This window comes from Megalops cyprinoides, chromosome 17 (assembly GCF_013368585.1).
Source record: "Megalops cyprinoides isolate fMegCyp1 chromosome 17, fMegCyp1.pri, whole genome shotgun sequence".
In the NCBI taxonomy this organism is placed as follows: domain Eukaryota; kingdom Metazoa; phylum Chordata; class Actinopteri; order Elopiformes; family Megalopidae; genus Megalops; species Megalops cyprinoides.
In genome coordinates this window covers 9,820,167-9,840,466 of record NC_050599.1, presented here as the reverse complement: position 1 = coordinate 9,840,466, position 20,300 = coordinate 9,820,167, and the positions used below count along the sequence as shown (strand labels likewise).

Here is a 20,300-nt window from a genome sequence, read left to right as displayed (position 1 = left end):
TTATGAGGTCTATGAAGCTTCGTTCTCGCATCACTAGGATTAAACTTACATTTGTTGTTAAAACCTCTCTGCTCTTTTGTGTGACCAGGCTGCCAAAGAGTCGCTGCAGATGGACGCCGGCCACGTCCCGATCCACAGCGTGTCTCGCCCGTCCGATGTGCATGGTGACCCCCACCTAGCCTCCGTGCTTGGCAGCGACCACGTGGTGAGAAACATCTGGACAGATCACCAGATCAGGCGCGCCATGTTCCCCACCCGCCAGCAAACCATACAGGGGGAAGACGAGGAGGACATCTATCAGATGTTCCTGCCTTCAGAGCCTCCTATCCCAGACCGGGAGGAGTCCCCAACCAGAGAGGGTGGCCGACCGCCCGGCAGGCCCTGCAGCTGGCATGTAGAACAGACACAGACAGAGCCAGAGGCACCACCCGCGGGCAGGAAAGTAATGAGGCGAGCAAGCAGCGTCGGGGAGAAGCAGTCGGAGAGCAAGGCCGTAGACCCAGGGGAGAGCCTGACCCGTCAGTCCGACAGCCTGCAGACAGAGACTTCCAGCAACGTCTCTGGTTCCGACTCCGCCGAGCAGCTCACCATCGATGACATCGAGAACGTCTATGACAACATCAGCTATGAGGACCTGAAGTCGATGGGGCTGATTCGCCGGGACCAGGAGTGCACACGTGCTCCACAAGAGGTGGTGGAGGAGAAGCCTAAATTGAGCGTAGAGACCACTGAAAAACCCACCAACAACTGTGAAATGACTGAACCTGCACCAAAAGCAACCTTGTCATCTGAGAGCAACAAGCCCTCTTCCCAGGACACTGCTCCTTTAGTGAAGTGTGACCTCCAGATCATGGAGGAGAACATCTATGATACCATAGGTCTCTTGGACCAGCCACCTGCACAGTTCAAGGGTGAGATGGAGGTTGGTAAAATGGACAGCCTGCAGGGTCTTGAGTCAGACTATGCACACTGTGACAGCCTGGTCACCTTAATCTCTGAGGAGAGCCTGCAGAATGGAGAACACACCACAGCAGACCATAGCATCCCAGCAGAGCCAGACACCACCTCCTCCAACTCCGACTCCCTCTCCTGCATCTCCGCCGCCGACAAAATGTCAGAGCAGGTGGACGAGATCTGGAACGACCTGGAGAACTACATCAAGAAGAACGAGAAGAAGCAGGACCGTCTGACGGCAGCCTTCCCCGTGAGCAGGCCGGAGACCCTGCAAAAGGCCCACACCCTGAGCGTCCCGACGCTCGTCAGAGAGAAGCACGTGGAGGAAGATGAGCCCCCGTCTCCTCCTGCTCCCGTCACAGAGAGCCTGGGTACGGTCAAGTCTGTCAAGAACAAGCTGGCCAGGCTCAGCAGCGGGAGCTTCAGGTTCGACGACGGGGACACACAGAAGGACAGAGGCCTGCTGGGCCTCAGCAGCAGCCTGTTCCCTGGCGACCTGGCCAGCCTGGACAACACGGTGGCCTCCACTAGCAGCATCCTGTCTGACTCCAACATGGAGATCCCCCTGGAGTGGGGAGACAAGACCAAGAACCGGGTCTTTCTCATGGCCAGACAGTACAGCCAGAAGATCAAGAAGGCCAACCAGCTGCTGAAGATGAAGAGCCCAGAGCAGGAGCACATGGGCGGCCGGATCAGGACGAAGCAGAAGGACCTGGCGGCCATATTGGAGGAGAAGAAGCAAGGGGGTGCTGCCATAGGTAAAATTTTATGCCATACAGATTCAGTGGCACTAAGTTGCCCTTACATTGAAATCTTTGTGTGAAAAGTCAGTATATATTGCACTGCACATGTCAGAATACCTAGAGGCATATGCAAATACCAATAATTTACCACATCTGTAAGGACTGGGTAATCTAATTATGAAATGACCTCTTGTCTTCATCAAAAATATCTGTTTTAGAAATCTGATGTTCGCTCATTTCGGTGTGTAAAACCTTCCGTTTCTCTTTCAGGTGCGAGGATTGCAGAATACTCGCAGCTGTACGAGCAGATCATGTTCAAAGAGGTCCCCGCAGACAGCCAGAAGAAACCACACAGACTATCAGGGGAACCTCAGTCCCAGAGAAGCTCCCAGTGTGACTCTGACAGCAAATGTTTGGAGGAGGACTGGCTGAATTCCACCTACAGCAACGGGGAGTTAGCCGACTTTGTCTCCTGGCCAAATGACTCTGACCTCAGAGGGGAGGGGCGGATTTCTACTCCCCAGTGCAAGCTGACCCCGGCCTGCTCCGTCCCTGCTCTTAAGTCTCTCCCGACCCCACCGCCCCCCACCCAAAGGTGGAGCGCGTGCATAAATCAGCCAAACAAGGAGAACTTAAGCCAGGAGCACATCTATAACTCCCTGGGCCGAAGGCCTGCTTCCTCCAAAGCACTCCCGTACAGCAGGTGCCAGTCCTCCTCCTCCATAGTGGCTAATGGCAAGACCCCAGATCTGCTGGGAAATGAGAGCAGTCAGTTTTCCTCCAGCAGGGGCTCGGCGGGAGAGAAGACCCCTCGGTTCCCTGTGCCGGGGCTCGCCCACTCGGGACGACAGTTCAGCCTCCCGGAGAAGTCGTCGAATGGGCACTCCGACCTGACGCTCCAGGACACTCAGCAGGTAGTGGTGGTGAACAGACATTCTCCTCTGAGCGCGCACAGGGCCACCCAGAACTACCTCGCCAACTTCAAGGACACCGGAGATGACGATGACGAGGACTACGTGGAAATTAAGTCGGAGGACGAAGACCAGGACTCGGGGGTCAGAGATAATGCACCACAGGCCGTCTCTACTCCTTGCTTGGACATGCACTGCAACAGAGGCCTAATGCAGTCTCAGAGCCTGCCTTGCACACCCATCAAAACCTGCCATGCTAATGTCAACCCTGTTGTTTCCCTCTCCGCCTTCACTGACCAAGGCAAACTCAACAACTACCTGTGGAATGAACCCCAGGCTACCCAACAGAACATAGTGCAGTCATTGAGAGAAAAATTTCAGTGTCTGAGCTCCAGTAGTTTTGCCTAAGGAATTTTTTTTAGTGTACTGGTATCCATTATTGCTTGTGCTGGTATAATGCACATGTGTTTGAGACTTTGACAGCACAGCTAGTACTGTGATCTGATTCAGAGAAGCACGTCCAACAATAACTTAAGGTCTTCCACACTTGTTTAAGGATAAATGGTATGTATATTTAAGAAACCAATAAAAGTCAAAGATAGATTGTTTATTGTAGTTTACGTAGTGTTAAAGATTAAGATCAGACAGGCATTGCATTGCTCAGACTGTTGGCTAAGGTTAAAAGGGATTATGCTAATAGAGGCTGCCTTGGAAGTTGCTGAAAGGTGACTTGTGTATATACATAGATGTTCCCGTATGGTTCAGCAAAACATAGGCATATGAAACTGAGATTATTTGTGGATTAATTACACCCTGCAATCTCAATTATTTTGTTGCCCTTTGCCATTCACATTTATGGTGCCATATTTATAAAGCTCCACTGTTCTCTGGTAAAAACTAAATGTAGACCTTTTACCCCACCTACACCAACCTGGCCTGTATTGTACTTGCTCAAAACTTTATTTATTAACACTATAATTTACACAAAAGTCAGCATAGAGTACCAACCTGAAAGGCAGCCCATAGCAATTTGATGTAGTTCAAACTGTAGTGTTGGTTTCCATTCTAGTTGTGTAAGATTATGTTCTATGGATCTTCATATTAAAGCTCCATGTTTTAAAAAATAATTTTAGTATTATATTTATCTGCATAGATAAGTATGTCACAGTTCAGAGCATTGACCCTAAAGTGTATTTTAATTGCACAAACCAATCATTTGCATATGGAGTGCAGCATTTAGAATAGATTTTTAGATGCTGACTAATTCATGTACTTTATAGATGTATCTGCAACTCAGGATTTCATTACCAACAACTAATGGTCACTAAGTAATTGATTAATTAGATATGCATGCTTTTATGCCTGAAACATTCATATATATTGAAATGATATGTGCATAAGTGGTATTTTTAAATAGGACTGTAAGGATGTCCAACAGTATCTTCAAATGTAAGCAACAAGAATGAAGGTGGTTCTTGTTCAAATGTTGACCTTTTAAGTGAGGGATCAGGCTATAGTAAAAGCAGTCTTGAAGAAATGTATATAGTTATTACGCTTAATTTGGCTAAGCAACGGTAGTATCTATTTATTTCAAAACTATGCGTGTGAAATGTTAAATATGTACTTAGGCCACTGTGTACGTATCAGTAGTTCGAGTGGCACATACTGTAACAGGCCATACATTTTAAGAATCTAAAACACATTTTTTTTCTATGAGGGACCACCGAACACAGAATTAGGAATTAAAATTTTGCTTAAGGAGTACTGTACTGATGTATATGTTTATTATAGTTATCACATCATCAGGTTCAATTCTTTTTTTTGTTTACCTTTGTGTTTATATCGGGACACTCCCCCCATAACACTACTGATCTGTAGAAAGCACCGTTCCTTTTCTCATAGCCTCCCACTCACGGAATGCACACTGTTTCAGATAACCTGCACATTTAAACACATACTAAGGGTTTGCTCATTTCAGGGTTATGTTTATGATATTGGACACTATCTAGTCCAGACCTGGGGTCAATCCAATAGTTAGGCCTATCAGCTCTTAAAGCAGCTGACAAGAACATTTAGTTAAAGATCAAAGGTGCCTGTTTGCCCCAGGTCAGAGTAAAAATATGTTTTTTTTTTTGTTGTGGTTGGGCACATTTCAGACCTTATCAGTCAAATAAGTTTCTGTCTGTATTGTTTTCTGTTTGACCGTTGCAAGATGTGTTCTTCACTGAAATTCACATCAATTTTATTTCAATATAAGCGTTCCTTGTCACACCCCTCTTGTTTACCCAATGCCACGATAAAGGAGCACTCCAGGCATAATCTATAATATGACATACCTAATATGTATGAAACCTTAACGTGAAGCCCAAGAATGGTGCTTGCAGTGGGTTGTCAGTCAAGACCTTATCCCCATCCCAAATACTAAAGATGTCAATGGAACTGAGGCTCCTCTGAGATAATGCTGTGATTCAGTGGGAGGAAGTTGGAAGTTACTAACAGAAAGAGGTATTTTAGAAGAAGTAAATATTCACCATGCCAAACTGCACAGTGTATCTACAGCCTGTTTTGTGCCTTTAAATAATCAGAGAGCTCTACTGTTAACTTCCTGATTCCTCTAGCTGATTTACAGTTACAGTTCTGGGGTGCTATAGTTACACATACATCATCAAATGACAGGAGGGGTCAGTTCAGCTCTGTGCTAATTGAGCTCTGCAGGCATCATTCCCAGTCATCAACATGTTTCACACATATTATAAAACATCATATTATATATTTTGGGTGGAGTTTCTCTTTAAGAATTTCAGAAAGTTTGTAAATTAAGTGAAAATATTTATTTAAAGGTTGCCTGACTGTAATCCTGTGATATTTCAGCAAACCCCAATTTGGTTCCTATGTATACTGTGAATGTTATAAAAAATAAAAAAAAATCTCAAAGCACTGTTCAGTGATAAAGTTCAAAGTTCAAATGCAAAATATCAAGACATACCACCAATGTAAATGTAAATATACCAAAAATATTGTAAGAATATGAATGAAGTATGTCCTCAGTTTTTCATTGTTTATTCATTGTACATGTAGCTACTTTTTTCTTTGCTTTACAGGTGGGGATTGTCAACCTTTTGTCCATTGAACTGAGTCTTTTGCACTTTTTTTTCCTTTTTTACATTTGATTTGTAAACACTTTGTAAAGATGTATGTACATTTTAGGAAAGTAAAATTTTATGCTTTAGATTTGCTTTATAACCGTATGCTCTAAAGTTTAAGTTAAGTAAGTTTTTAACTGCCTAGCTGTCATCGCTTAGGAAAACAAATGTATTGGAGGCAATAAATAAATGTATATTACAACAAGGCAATTGTTCACTGTTATTATTGTTAGGAGGGTATGCACCCTATTGATTTGCATTCTGTTTTTGCCAACTTAGTATACATTTGAGACATATTCAGCTCTATGCAACATGTGTACCTTTCATATTTATGATCTGGATTTCTTCATTAGAAGGAGATGCCATATTGGATTTTGCATAAGAACTTGTTCATTATAAAGGGCTTCCTGTTACGGGGAAATATCCTGATGAGGTGCTGTTGTTTCTTTGCCCCCTAATAATGCTATATCATTATTAATACTACAGATATTTTAATATCTGTTTTGCACATGAATTGTGATGTATGGAGTCTTTAGTATTAAGATGTTGCTACAGTATGTGTGCTTTTAGCATTTAATCCCCAGTGTTTTGGTGGCTAACAGATTAGTTCCTTACAAAATCTGAAACCCTTAACTTACATTAGAGTGAATTCCATCATTCCGTTGCATTCCATCAACCACCTTTATCTAGCTGACCGATTTAACTCAGGACTGCAGTCAATGAAGGTCTGTGAAATATCAAATTAGGATCTGTATGAAATTGATATGACTTCAAAAATCTTAAACAATGAAAAGATGAAATTCATAAGAATAGTCTTAACTGATGGTTCTGTCAGTTAATGGTATCTAGCGGATCATCTAGCATAGATAGTCAAGTGATACCCCTCTCCTCTTCTGAAAAACATGTCTGCCAAACAACCTTCTTTCCCTTGAAAAATATCTCTATACACTCATGCCATCACTTAAAATGCCAGATGCTGAGAAGTTGGTCTGTGCCTTTAGTTTCTCCAGGATTGATTTCAGCAATGCACTCTTTGGAGGCCTGCCAGCCAGCTCACCAAACAAACTGCAGCTTATCCAAACCAGAACTGCCAAGGTGTTGACTAAATCAAAAAGGTCAGCCTACTTCCCCACTGTCCTGGCTAACTTCCATTGCCTAACAGTAAATGAATTAATTTTATGATCAATTCTAGGATTTCTCAACTTGTTCTCAAAAAATAGCACAGGTCCTGCTTACCCGAACATGCTGACCCTGACATGAACTTCAATCCTGCAACTCCAGATTACGTCATGTTATGGGTGATCATGCATTTTCATCCATCGACCCTCCTTTACTGCAAAGTTAGTTGGGTTTTTTAAAGCCTTAAACTACACGCACATAATCACCCCTGACTACCCCCCCCCCCTGCTTGCTAAACATTTTTTTCGTCATCTGACATTGAAGCACGAATTCCAGTCATCTTTCCTTGTCTGCTCACTCCTTCTAGTGGGCAAAAAAGGGCCCTACAATTTAAAAATCGCTCAGAATGCTAGAATAGCTTACTTACAATAACAGGATATCCAATGCGTAAAGATACATTGAACTTTACCTCCCTTTGTACACGTCACACATTTCGCGATTACTAACTTTTTAAATCAGGAAGTTTATAGATGTAAAAAAAACATGTAAAAACCTATGTGTAATTTATTGCCAGCAATGCATCAACTATAACAATTAAACAAAGTCGTTCTATTTTATATATTGTACGTTCGAGAGCTTACGCCAATGTTTGTATACCTTCTTGTTTGGATTAATCGCGATTTATTTATTCGGGTCTTCTCTGCAATTTTTACATATAATTATGCGCAATGTGTGTGCATTACAAAGGTACGCTGCTGGACGACATATCAAGCACTAGTAAAATGTGTCCAATAAAACTAAACTTTCCCAGAACTGTCTTAGTGGTATGGCAAGCCGTTTTAACATCTAAAATTTGAAACGGTTTGCCATTTTATAGTCGTGAAAAATCGGAACACAAATCTGCGTCGATAAATGATTTGTGACATTTCTCCCGCCGGTAGAGGCCGCCAAGGTTTGTTGCGTGGACAAAAACTGTCCCGCACACTGACCTGGAATCAGTGTCAGTTTTTATACAAGATCTTTGAATACAAGGTTGGGGTTGGATTAGCTGATTCTGGATCAGCATTCAGGGATCCTGCATTTTAATTTGGACCATTGAAAGGAAGTGACGTCATATTGTTGCCTGGGAAATGTAGTTGAGAGTGAGACAAAAGCAGAACGATTACAAATGTGATCTTAGGTATAAATGGAACCAGATTAGTAATGTATTTTACTAACCAGCATTACTGACATATACGATAGCCACATTTAAACAGTCTGTGACTTTCAAACAGCATCATTTCAGGGTAGCTCCGTTATGGATCTCGAACATTCCAGCTAATGCTCGTGGTATCCCATAAGTCTGTGCGCGACGCCGGTTACCCATAGTGCAAAGGCGATTTTTCTTTCCCGTCTTTTGAAGCGGCGAAGCAAGATGTCGGTGCTGGAAGGTCCGCTAAACGTGCTCGGCCAGAGAAGCACTGGCGAGTCAGTCCGCACTCAAAATGGTGAGATCATTTCTCTGTCTTTGAACACCAAGCTCGCGGAAAATCCCGGTGCGATTTCCGTGAAAAGAACAGTGCGCGATTGACTGGAATATGGCGGTGTGACAAGACGATGCTACGTCGCACGTGTGGAAAAAGCTACTTAAGCTAATTCGCAGCGGATACCTATTCCTCCTTTAACGCACAGAATAACGGAACGTAGTAACAGCTAAACCGGAGTTTTATAAACTGCTACACTGTTGTCTGAAAACATGCAAGATATCAAAGTTAGCTTGCTAATTAGCTTGCAGGGTTCTCTGTATGCGGTTGTCTAGCTCGCAAGACTGGCTAGCTAGGAGGTTTGCTAAGTAATGGTAGCTAGCTTGCATTGTTTTGCCGTCGATGGGCGTAGTGATTTCCACAAACTAGCCTTTACATAGTAAAGTTACTTAGCCTTACTTGTTAGTTGTGAACGTACAGATATATCCCGTTTTAGTACCATTCATTCATCCCACCACGAATGACTGGCTATGCGAATGGGAGACAGAATATCCTGTCATTGTCTGAAGGAGGGACCGGCGTCATCCGTTTCTCTTACATGAATTGACAGCACATGAGCTATACGTTCTGCAGCTAGCCGGTGTCATTTATATAAAAGTCTCCTGTTATCTCGAGAGAAATGTCTGTATGTGATCTTTTTAACCTAGTCAACTGGTGTCTTTGTTTGACCGCTTGCTAGCTAGCTAGCTAGCTACCATATTTAGCTTTTGTCGGCATCTGTTCGCTAACAGCCCCACCCCGCTGCACCGAGGTTCCCATTTTTGAATTTGTCACTATACTTCACATTGTTACCCCTAAGACTGAAGATGTCAGGCTGAACAGGTAATAGTGTGTCCTTACCATTTCTTTGAATCGTTGTTTTCCATCGGGGATTTGTATTTAAGAAAAGGTAGAGCTGCGAGTTTAAGCATGCTTTAAAGAAAGTCTCAAGTACAGCTGTCTTTGGTCACCTTTTGCAGTCATGGCAGCGGCCTCGATCGCAAACATAGTGAAAAGCTCCCTCGGTCCTGTTGGCCTGGATAAGATGTTGGTGGACGACATTGGAGTAAGTAAATATCGTTTCGAATACTGTTATTTCTTTGAAAGAAAAGACCATCAGTGATTAAGAGTTATTACATTTAAGGTTGTTTGATTGTCCGGGAATCACTTGATTATGAATTGCACTGATGCAGTATTCTAAAGTCAGTTTGTAATTGCCATCCTAGATCTTGGTTGCTTGGGTTTTGTGGTTTTCTGACTTCTTGTGGGGAAAACATACTTTGTGTAGTTAGTTGCCACAATACAAGTGTAAAAATGCCCTGTAACAAATTATTTTCATCCATTGTTAAGTTATCTTCAGTTGGACCTCATTGTGTTAGATTAATTAGTCACAATATTAGCGTAAATGCATTTTATGTCCTCTACAGACATTGTTTGAGTTTGCATTTTCCCCTGAGCCATCAAGTGCTTAGCTTTAACCTTTATTTTATATTAATTCAGGATGTTACCATCACCAATGATGGAGCCACGATCCTGAAGCTCCTGGAGGTTGAACATCCTGCAGCTAAAGTGTTGTGCGAGCTGGCTGACCTGCAAGACAAAGAGGTTGGAGACGGAACCACGTCAGTGGTGAGTGCTGGACTGCTGCACTTTGTCACCCAGAGCGATACATGGTCAATATTCCCAGCTTTACTCGGTAGCCTGGTACCTGACAGACTGGATCCCGTTTTAGTACCATTCATTCCCTTCACCACGAATGACTGGCTATGCTAATGGGAGAGAGAAATGCTGTCATTGTCTGGAGGAGGGGTTTGCCTTTTCCACCTCTCTTATATGAAATGACAGTACATTGCATTTAATGCAGTGGAATTTACTTGCTCAGTTAATGCCTTAATACAGGCTAGAGCACCATAAGCGCATAGTAGTGTATTTCTTATCTCGTAGTGTGCCTGGAGTTTTAGTGACTGATGTGCCCTGTCTGTATAAAGTAATTCCAGTGATTATCACTTCCCACTGTTGCCCATCCCATGTTTCTGACATCATTTCAAAGTGTCTGAGAACCTGAACATTTTCAGAATTTCTGAAGAGCTTGTTCAAGTCCACCAATCTGAGTTTTATTCTGTTGGTTTAAGGTGATCATTGCTGCAGAGTTGCTGAAGAGTGCAGATGAACTTGTGAAGCAGAAAATTCACCCCACGTCTATAATCAGTGGATATCGCCTGGCTTGCAAGTAAGTCTTGTCTTTATGCGTATGTTCTGCTTAGGAAATGCGCAGAACAGGACCAGATTATACTGTCATGTTCTTTTTTGCTTTACTCAGTTTAATGCGTTTTTCATTGTCATTGCAGGGAAGCGGTGCGGTACATTAATGAGAACCTCACCATTGGCACAGATGATCTGGGAAGGGAATGTCTCGTTAACGCAGCAAAAACCTCAATGTCCTCCAAAATTATTGGAGTGTATCCTTTTACCCCTGATAATATTGGATCGCTCAAAACTCCCAGCACTCAAAAGTGCAAATACTTTCTGTAAATTTAATGAGGATTCTTTCTCCTTTTCTATAAATGTCCTCCATTTCATTGTTTTTGCTGTTTATGCAGAAATGAACTTGAAGATAACACTTATAACACTGAACTGTGTGAAATTTCGATTGATAATTGAAACTAAGACATTGTCATTGGTCCTTGACATTCCGTCAGTGATGCAGACTTCTTTGCAAACATGGTAGTTGATGCAGCTCTTGCAGTGAAGTTCGTTGACGGGAAGGGCGTGGCTCGCTACCCCATCAATTCGGTCAACGTGCTCAAAGCCCACGGACGCAGCCAGAAAGAGAGCTTCTTGGTCAACGGTTACGCGCTCAATTGCACAGTTGGATCACAAGGTGAGGGGTTGGGGCAGTAGGTGGTATTCCCCCTGTTCCCATTTTCATTTGCTGCCATGCTTATAAAGTGGTGTGTGCAGTTATACGCGTGGGAAAAATGAAACTGGCTTTGAGCAGCGTTAATGGGTGCGTGCCTGTATATGGGTTGCAGCCGCACTGTTCAAGCCGGACACACACTGCTCTAAACCTGTGCTGGAGCTGCTTGCAAATGTAATGAAGCTGGCGTGAAATATCCCGTTGTATTACAGATGCACATCAGACTTTATAATGTATGAATCACACTAAACAGCCGGTCTTGGTTCAGAATGAGTCTTTTACCTGCAGTAAGAAAAGTGTCTTACAACAGAAACTGAATTATGTCCAGGGGTTAAGTTTCGAAAAATTCGCAATGCTTGATGTGCGGAAATCTGTGTGAAGAAATGTTCATTTTGAGAGTAACATTACATCTGATCTTGCATTGTCTCCTCAGGTATGGTGAAGCGTGTGACCAATGCCAAGGTGGCGTGTCTGGATTTCAGCCTGCAGAAGACCAAGATGAAGATGGGGGTCCAAGTGGTCATCAGTGACCCTGAGAAACTGGACCAGATCAGACAGAGGTGCGTCCGTCGCTGTGTTACTCAGCACTGACACAGTGAGACGAGTTAAATGTCTGAAATGATCTGCTTTTGATTCCCATTTCAATTGCTGCCACACTAAACATAGTGTGAGTGGTTATACGCGTGGGATAAAGCAATCTTGGCCTGAAGCCTCTTACTCTGGAAATCGTTGTATTTTTGGAATTACTTTGGGCTGAACAGATTTGTTTTGGCAATTTATCTTGTCAGTTGTCACTAAGTATTTGGAGACGGGCACAAAATTATTGCCCCCAAAATTGAATTTACAAACTTTATAGCAATATTAAATACATCAGAACTGCTGAACTAAGTAATGTGATTTAGTAATTCTTGAAATGAGTCCACTGATTAGCACCAGGTCGCCGGTGTAGTTATGAGTGTGTTGCCGGTGTAGTTATGGGTGTGTTGCCGGTGTAGTTACGGGTGTGTTGCCGGTGTGGTTACGGGTGTGTTGCCGGTGTAGTTACGGGTGTGTTGCCGGTGATGTTACGGGTGTGTTGCCGGTGATGTTACGGGTGTGTTGCCGGTGATGTTACGGGTGTGTTTTGCGTTTGGCAGGGAGTCTGACATCACAAAGGAGCGCATTCAGAAGATCCTTGCCTCAGGTGCAAATGTCATCCTGACCACTGGGGGCATCGATGACATGTGCCTGAAGTACTTTGTGGATGCAGGGGCCATGGCTGTTCGCAGGGTCCTGAAGAGGGACCTCAAACGCATCGCCAAGGCAACAGGAGGTAAGCTGAAACTGCTTTTTTTTTGTTTGTTTGTTTTTTACTTGATGTGTATTAAATTTGTTTTAAATGACTTTGATGTGTAACTGTTCTTCAGCCACCGTTTGTCCATCCTTGTCTAACCTGGAGGGAGAGGAGACGTTTGAGGCTACCATGCTGGGCCAGGCAGAGGAGGTTGTACAGGAAAGAGTGTGTGACGATGAGCTCATCCTCATCAAGAAGTGAGTCTCTAATCTCAAGTGACATGCAGAAACAAGACCAAGATTCTGGAGCTATGAGGGTTTTAGGTGCCAGATGCTTATTACTTTATTACTTCTAATGTGTTGGTAACTACAGTTGATTGTATTTAGACCTGGGGCATAACTTCATTTCATTAGTTTGCCTGTGAATTCATTCTAGTAAATACTTCAGTGAATCGTCTGATCATACCTCAGGTATAGATGGCTGACTGTGGAAGCTTTGAACATTGTCACTGAAGTTTTAATGTTTCGATAGATGCACAGGTATTGTTTTATCAATTGACTCTAAATTATAAATTGCCCCATTGAAGCAATGAACCACCTTTGGACACATCTATCTACTGCAATACCCCTTTGATAGAAAGGAAGTGTGACAGTTTGCCGCCAGAACTGTGTCTGACAGACTCTTCTGCTTGTGTCTGTCAGCACTAAGGCCCGCACATCTGCCTCCATCATCCTGCGTGGGGCCAACGACTTCATGTGTGACGAGATGGAGCGCTCTCTGCACGACGCGCTCTGTGTGGTCAAGAGAGTGCTGGAGTCCAAGTCTGTCGTGCCAGGGGGAGGCGCTGTTGAGGCAGCTCTTTCCATTTACCTGGAGAACTATGCCACCAGCATGGTAATGACCAGCACAATTCCGTTACTGTTGAACTCTGCTGGACTGTCTGTGTAGTTTTTGTCAGACTGCTGTGGAAGTGTGGCGGTTGACCCTGATCATTGTTCGTCCCAGGGTTCCCGCGAACAGCTGGCCATTGCTGAGTTTGCCCGCTCTCTGCTAATCATCCCCAAGACCCTGGCTGTGAATGCCGCCCAGGACTCCACTGACCTGGTGGCTAAGCTGAGAGCTTTCCACAATGAAGCCCAGGTCAACCCAGAGCGCAAGAACCTCAAATGGTCAGTACTAGTGCAGGGGTGTGGAACATGGTACAGTGTAGGGAACCAAAGCATTTCAAAGTTCAGTTGGATGCGCATGGGATGTTTCATACATGGAGAATACTATAAATGTGCTATAAGTAGTATATAATACTATAATAATCTGTACTATATTTATTTATATTATTTGAGTGGTGAAACAAAACATTGTTTTGAACGTGAGCGTTAGTAGCTTGTGCATTTATGTTATCAAATGTGTGTTAAAAGGATCGGTCTGGATCTGGTCAACGGGAAGCCCAGAGACAACAAGCAAGCTGGAGTGTACGAGCCAACCATGGTGAAGACCAAGAGCCTGAAGTTTGCCACCGAGGCAGCCATCACCATCCTCCGAATCGATGACCTCATCAAGCTGTTCCCAGAACAGAAGGAAGGGGGGCCATCATACCAGGATGCAGTGGAGTCTGGATCTCTTGAAGGCTGAACACTTCCAGCAGCCTCAGAGATTGTCCTAGTGTTTTCTTACCTGTATTTATACAAGCATTTACTGTACTGTTTGACAGGATGTAGGCTGTGCACTTCACTTCTCTTGCTTCCACAGGCAAGCTGTAGCTGTTGGAACTGTAACGTTTTGGACGTTGGAATAAAGATTGTAGAGGCCCCCATTAATTGTGTTGATGCTCACTTAATATCAAAACAGTCCTTTACTGTCAGAGTACGACAATTGCAGTGAACCTGTTAATCACCCTGTTACTGTTCTCAGTTTTGCACCAGATGAATCCAACAAAATCTGAATTAAATCTGAATTATGTGAGTTGGTGTCATTGCCAAATTTACAATTACCCTGAGACTGTTTTCTTTTCCATAAGTGACATTTAGTGTCCTCTGTGTAGAGCTACCTAGTCCTGTGCGTTGTAAAGATGCCTTTCAACTAACAGGTGATCGACACCTGGAGAAACTGGGGATTCAACTTATCCAGTTGGTTGCCCTGAGAGCAGTTAAGCCCCAACTTGAAAAAGCAATCTGGATTTTCAGTGACCATGACTTGCATTAGTGCACAAATTCATTACATTACATTACACTCATTTTCAAATTCATGGCTGTTTATATCAGAACTTTAACCTAAGCCATAGATGCTTACTAAATATCCCAGAGCAAAAGGAACATCATTTGATACACAAAAATGTCTGGACAAATTACCATTTGGACAAAACTAGAGTAGCTTGCAAGGCTGGCTAGCCTGTTTCAGTAAACTTTATACTAAGCACTGTTCTTGTAAATAATCAATCGCAATATGTGACTGCAGAAGTATCCTATTTTGTCTGGTCACTCCTTTTGCACTGTATTTAAATGCGCTATATAACCTATAAAGCAGTTTCCACCTGAGACGAAGTGGGACTGTATCATTGTTCTAGGCTGATCATCACTGTATATGACAATGTAAAAGCCTTAAATTGCTAAACAAATAAAATTTAATTAGTCAAGCTATTTATTGCACAATTAGAGTTCTATCCATACACATGTATATTTTACTTTAAGGAAGCAAATTGGTCATAATTTATACAGACATGTACACACCAACAATGCATTCTACAACCTTTCTACAGTAAACAGTTAAGGTACAGGCTAGTATAGCCTCTTGGCACTTTGCATATTAAAGATAGACTTCTCTGGATAGTCTGCATCTCACCTAAATTCTTAAGCGCTAACAGTACATAATTAGTGTCCCTCAGAGGAAAGAACAGAGGAATGTCCCAAGGGTGTCTAATCTAATGTAAAACAACACCTTCCCACACTTTCCTCCAGGTAAACCATCCTGCTTTCACACTCTTTCTACACACATGGCTATCCCCATTCCGCCCCCTATACAGAGCGCTGCCACGCCTCTCTTTCCTCCCGTCCGCTGGAGCGCGTGCAGAAGGGTCACCAGGACCCGACAGCCGGACATGCCCAGGGGATGGCCCAGGGAGATGGCCCCTCCACTCACATTCACCTGCAGAGAGAATGCAAGCCCAGAGCAACAATAATGGTGATATCCCTGCTATTGGACGGCAGGGACATGAAATGTACATGCACTTTAACATGCAGCAAATCTGAATGCATTTTAAGATACCCGGGATACGAAACTACCACAAAATACTGTAAACACCATCGTCATCATCATTATCATGAACAGTCTGGCATCAATCAACCATGATATCTCATTGGCAATAACCTTACCAGGAGTTTAAATCTGTTTAGATATTTTTAAACTGTTTAACCTGTTTTAACCTGCTTTGTGAAATGCACTTTGTATTTGTAGCTTTAAAGTCGCTTTGGATAACAGTGTCTGTAAAATAACAAAATGTAAACTTTCAGTTTAGTCCACAGAGCTCTATTACAATGGGGATATGTGTTCATAATTAGAGATGGACAAAATTCAGTGGCCTGAACTCAAGGTTTAAATACCTTTTAAGGTCACTGCACTTGGCCCTGCTTGCTATTTTCATAATCTGATCTGAAATGAATCCCAGCGGTACCTTGTCATGGCAGAGGCCGAGTTCTTTCACAACAGCGACAGACTGGGCAGCAAAAGCTTCATTGATTTCAAACAGATCCACCTCATCCTTCTGCCAACCTGCTTTTTCCAGCTGGAAACAGAACTCCCTGTTAATTTTACATTTACCAACTGCCAGCAAAAAACAACAAGAACAGTGTCACAAGCTGCAGATTAACTGCTGTGGTTGAAGAAGCATTTTGATCACATCTTGTACAACCTCCAGATGTTGCAGTAACATCCCATTAAGCTCTGAAGTGTTCCGTGGTGTACTTACAGCTTTTCTGATGGCTGGAATAGGCCCGGTTCCCATTACTGATGGATCCAGACCTACTTGGGCCCAGGAAATGATTTTTGCCATCGGCTTCAAACCCCTTCTGTTTGCCTCTGACAGGGTCATGAGAACTGTTGCTGCAGCTCCGTCATTTATCCCTAAGCAGAGGACAGCGTAAGACAAACCACTGACATTGTTTGTTCCACACGCTAATTACACAGACATTCAACAGTCTGAACATATTTTCAGGTCCTTCTGTCCGATACGCCTTTCTCTAGGAGAATCTGCTTGTTTAAAGGACATTCTGGCACTGTCTGTGTGGCTAGGCTACCTATGTATACCATGTTTTCAACCACACCTTTTCATAGATATACATACATATACCATACTACTTTTAGCTTCTGGCTGAGACAGTGTTTCAAAGCACACAGAGCTGAATACATGGTCAGTTTATGAGTATCAGTGGTAATCATGCCCTGCTCAAAGTCAGGGAGCTGATGACAATCAATCAATCTGATGACACACTATGCCACTCACAAAGGCCACAGCTGAACTGACTTATCGTCACACATAAAGTTGGCTTTTGCCTCCGTATGTGTTTGCAAGGTCTCAGTGTTTGAACACAACCTTTGATCTGACCACGCTGCCAATCAGATACGAGTGAGTCCTGCCCACCTGAAGCATTTCCAGCAGTCACTGTGCCCGTGCCATCCTTCACAAAGCAGGGCTTTAACTTGGACATGGCGTCCAGGTTGCTGCCGTGGCGAGGAAACTCATCCATTTTCACCTCCACTGGTCCTGAAACACACAGGAAAAACCTCCTTCAAACCGTGCACAAAAAAATCTGTCAGTTAACGTTCATATCTAATTTACTGATTGGGACAGAATGTTTCAACTTTTGAATATTACACTACACTCATGATACAGTTATTAACAGTCTTGCCTTTTCGGGATGGCACAATAATAGGTACAATCTCCTGGTCAAAATAGCCTGCTCTCTGGGCTGCCTCTGTCCTGTTCTGGGAGGAGACTGCAAACTGGTCCTGATCCTCACGACTCACACCCCACTGTTTGGCAACATTTTCCGCTACAGAGAAAACAGCAAGGTTATTCACATTAGCATGGCTGACTGAATGGGGAAGCATTAAGTTAATGTAAGAGAATATGTATCAAGAGTGCAATGACATTTTCAGGCCAGAATGTTTGTTATCTGCATGGGCTCCTGACCTGTGATTCCCATGTGGTAGCTGTGAAAGGCATCAGTCAGCCCATCAGAGAGGATAGAATCCTGCAGTGTGGAGTCCCCCATTTTAACTCCAGATCGCATCTGCACTGTGTGGGGAGTCTGAGGGGTACAGGACATAGAAAGACACCTTAAAATTGTGATGCTCTTTAGATAAAAATGTCATCTTTGCTGTATCCCTATTAATTCCAATGACATCTTCTGCAACTCAGGTTAAAATCAGTTCTGTCAATGGCCACCAGGTTTAGGCACTAAGAGTTTAATCAAGAAGGTTTTGCCATGGTTTCTCAATAGCGTCATTGCAACATCCAATCTTTAGTCTTGGACTTACCCTGCTCATGCTCTCCATACCCCCAGCCACCACTACACTGGACTCCCCGGTCTGGATGGACTGCGCCCCAAGGCATACCGCCTTCAGCCCCGAACCGCACACCATCTGACAGCTCCATGCTGGCACCGGGTAGGGGATGCCTGCTCCTACACTGGCCTGCCGCGCCGGGTTCTGCCCATGACCTGAGAACAGGGGTCAAACAGCCCATCAATGGTCTATGAATTCACATAATTGTTCATTGTGATAGCCTAACAAAAAAAGACACTTCATCATACTTTTACAGCATTAACTGACTTCACTCTGAACACCACACATGAATATTACATTACATTGTTGTCATTTAGAAGTAGGTTACAATTTTAGGTTGCATGTAGGTTACAGTTTTAAATGTTCTGCATTATACAGCTGGACATTTTTTGAGGTAATTGTGTTAACAACCTTGCCCAAGGGTACAGCGGCAGTGCCCCAACAGGGAATCAAACCAACCCTTCAGTTATGAGTCCTGTACCTTACCACTATGCACTGTATGTTTGGCTACTATATACATGAGTAGATATAATGAACAGGAGGAGACCAATGTTACCAGCAGTGAGCACATGTCCCATTATGACCTGAGATACTTCATCTGGATTCAGGTGAGCCCTCTTCAGGACCTCCTTGATCACAGCTGCCCCCAGGTCATGCAGAGGCACAGTGGATAGGACACCATTGAAGGAACCTAGGTGAACATTTACAAAACAGTCTTTTACCCAATGAAAATCTGTACAAAGAAGAAGATTCTGTACTTGAGAGCATATTTATCAAGGTAAGGGGGTGTGGAGCAACAACGTTGTTAGCAACCATTTTTACTGAAACACCACCAATTCATCTTTGGCAGTGTGAAATAAAAGACCCACAAAAGTAGCAAGCTAGTCTGCTTGTTAATAAATGTCTTTAGTAACTAATAATTACACTGTCAGATATCTGTGTTTAAAAATAGAATTTTATATAAAGATGAAAAAAGATCAATTTTGTAGCCCTGCCAAAAGAGTTCCGCGCGGAAGTGTTCATAGTTTAAGCGGTTCAGCCAATCACAGCTCACCCCATCTTCGTGGCACTATCCCTAAAGAGCCATTCACAGCCGCAAGAAAGTGGCCACAATGTAAAGCAACCAATGGCTGGTATGGGACAGTTACCTACTTCTGAAATGAATGGCACGTACGATGCAGGCACTTTCGCGACATGAAAGGGGCTAAACGGTAGCTGCTTAGCTTGATTACTATAATAGCTTGGTGGCAACACAGCGATTCTAATCTTGCAGTTAAGACAGATCAATGTCTGACGTTACCAAACACACACATACATTTTGATAACCATGCTAAGTCGAACAATCACGAGTAAAGTATAACAGCGAGCAAGCAGGAAACAAGAAATATGTCCTTTAGCTACATTAAATCACACGGTATAGTGCACTAGCTGCATAAAATGCACTCTGAAAATCATTACCTGCCGGCTGCAATACCGTCACATCCTGTGCAGCAAAATAAAGGGCATTAAGTAGATACTTACCAATAGGAGTCCTTGCAGCAGAGACGATAACAACAGCATCCGTATCCATGTCTTATTGCTACTCCGTTCTGTTTCGCTAAGTAAAATCCTAGCCCCTTTTACAGCTTGCTGGTTGTCAGGCGAGAATGCGGACCAGCCAACCATTCTACGGCGACTCCCCCTAATTTGCATGCAGTGCTCGCCATTCGAAACCGGACGCCTTCAGAGTAAAGACGCATGCAAAACAGGCCTTCTATTTGTGAAGTATATCACGCATGTTAAAAGAGCGCCATCGTATGGCGAGGAGGACAGTTTCAGTCTCTTGTACAGTTGTTAAAAGATTAAAGTGTAATGACTTCAAATTACTTACCTTATTAAACAAATTAAGACTACTGATTGTAATGATTACTGTCTAATTGTAAACTGATTATTGTCAAGACGCAAGTAGTTTTGTTTAACATTAATAAGAATATAAGTTAAGCTTATCTTCAGAACTATAACCTGGTCTTTAAGAATAATCAACCATCAGACATGTAAGTGGAAATCGCGATTTGGGCTATAGCGGCTTTTTTGGTAAGATTTCCGCCTCATGTAGACCTCATTTTCCCCTCTGTACTTCATGTGGAGGTGAACAATTCAATTACAAGAATGACTTCAGACAGTTTCTGACAATATACCTTCA

General features: G+C 43.3%; 3 protein-coding genes and 2 non-coding genes across 9 annotated transcripts in view; 4 read left to right on the top strand and 1 right to left on the bottom strand.

Moving 5' to 3' along the window:
- LOC118791932 (pleckstrin homology domain-containing family G member 1) overlaps positions 1-5,544 on the top strand; it is a 73,393-nt gene extending 67,849 nt beyond the window's left edge. For all 5 annotated transcript variants that reach the window (XM_036549492.1, XM_036549491.1, XM_036549494.1 and 2 more), the window contains 2 exons: positions 89-1,712; positions 1,968-5,544. In XM_036549492.1, coding sequence (XP_036405385.1) covers positions 89-1,712; positions 1,968-3,016 — 2,673 coding nt within the window. In that variant the 3' untranslated portion in view covers positions 3,017-5,544. The remainder of the gene's footprint in view (positions 1-88; positions 1,713-1,967) is intronic.
- Positions 5,545-8,269: 2,725 nt separating this feature from the next.
- tcp1 (t-complex 1) lies at positions 8,270-14,501 on the top strand. The gene is made up of 12 exons (XM_036549768.1): positions 8,270-8,357; positions 9,353-9,438; positions 9,873-10,001; positions 10,505-10,602; positions 10,721-10,831; positions 11,072-11,253; positions 11,723-11,849; positions 12,426-12,601; positions 12,696-12,819; positions 13,264-13,456; positions 13,568-13,731; positions 13,978-14,501. Exons 1-12 carry the CDS (start codon positions 8,285-8,287, stop codon positions 14,189-14,191), a joined length of 1,677 nt encoding a protein of 558 aa, XP_036405661.1. The 5' UTR covers positions 8,270-8,284; the 3' UTR covers positions 14,192-14,501.
- Positions 8,817-8,954, top strand: LOC118792773. Its single transcript, XR_005005627.1, has one exon. It is a non-coding gene; the product is annotated as a small nucleolar RNA SNORA29 (small nucleolar RNA).
- On the top strand, positions 10,092-10,228 carry LOC118792772. Its single transcript, XR_005005626.1, has one exon. It is a non-coding gene; the product is annotated as a small nucleolar RNA SNORA29 (small nucleolar RNA).
- Positions 14,502-15,298: 797 nt separating the features above from the next.
- acat2 (acetyl-CoA acetyltransferase 2) lies at positions 15,299-19,784 on the bottom strand. The gene is made up of 9 exons (XM_036550142.1): positions 19,640-19,784; positions 18,675-18,809; positions 18,092-18,273; positions 17,745-17,862; positions 17,461-17,604; positions 17,193-17,315; positions 16,521-16,675; positions 16,227-16,337; positions 15,299-15,700 (listed from the first exon to the last, which is right to left on the bottom strand). Exons 1-9 carry the CDS (start codon positions 19,686-19,688, stop codon positions 15,530-15,532), a joined length of 1,188 nt encoding a protein of 395 aa, XP_036406035.1. The 5' UTR covers positions 19,689-19,784; the 3' UTR covers positions 15,299-15,529.
- Between the last annotated feature and the right edge of the window lie 516 nt (positions 19,785-20,300).

Bases quoted from the DNA above. Each gene is read 5' to 3' on its own strand.
- tcp1 (XM_036549768.1), top strand. From the start codon at position 8,285: ATGTCGGTGCTGGAAGGTCCGCTAAACGTGCTCGGCCAGAGAAGCACT. The intron at 8,358-9,352 runs GTGAGATCATTT...CACCTTTTGCAG, and splicing joins GTCAGTCCGCACTCAAAATG to TCATGGCAGCGGCCTCGATC. The intron at 9,439-9,872 runs GTAAGTAAATAT...ATATTAATTCAG, and splicing joins TGTTGGTGGACGACATTGGA to GATGTTACCATCACCAATGA.
- acat2 (XM_036550142.1), bottom strand. From the start codon at position 19,688: ATGGATACGGATGCTGTTGTTATCGTCTCTGCTGCAAGGACTCCTATT. The intron at 16,676-17,192 runs GTGGGCAGGACT...TCCTCTGCTTAG, and splicing joins GACTGCTGGAAATGCTTCAG to GGATAAATGACGGAGCTGCA. The intron at 15,701-16,226 runs GTACCGCTGGGA...TTCTCTCTGCAG, and splicing joins TCGGCCTCTGCCATGACAAG to GTGAATGTGAGTGGAGGGGC.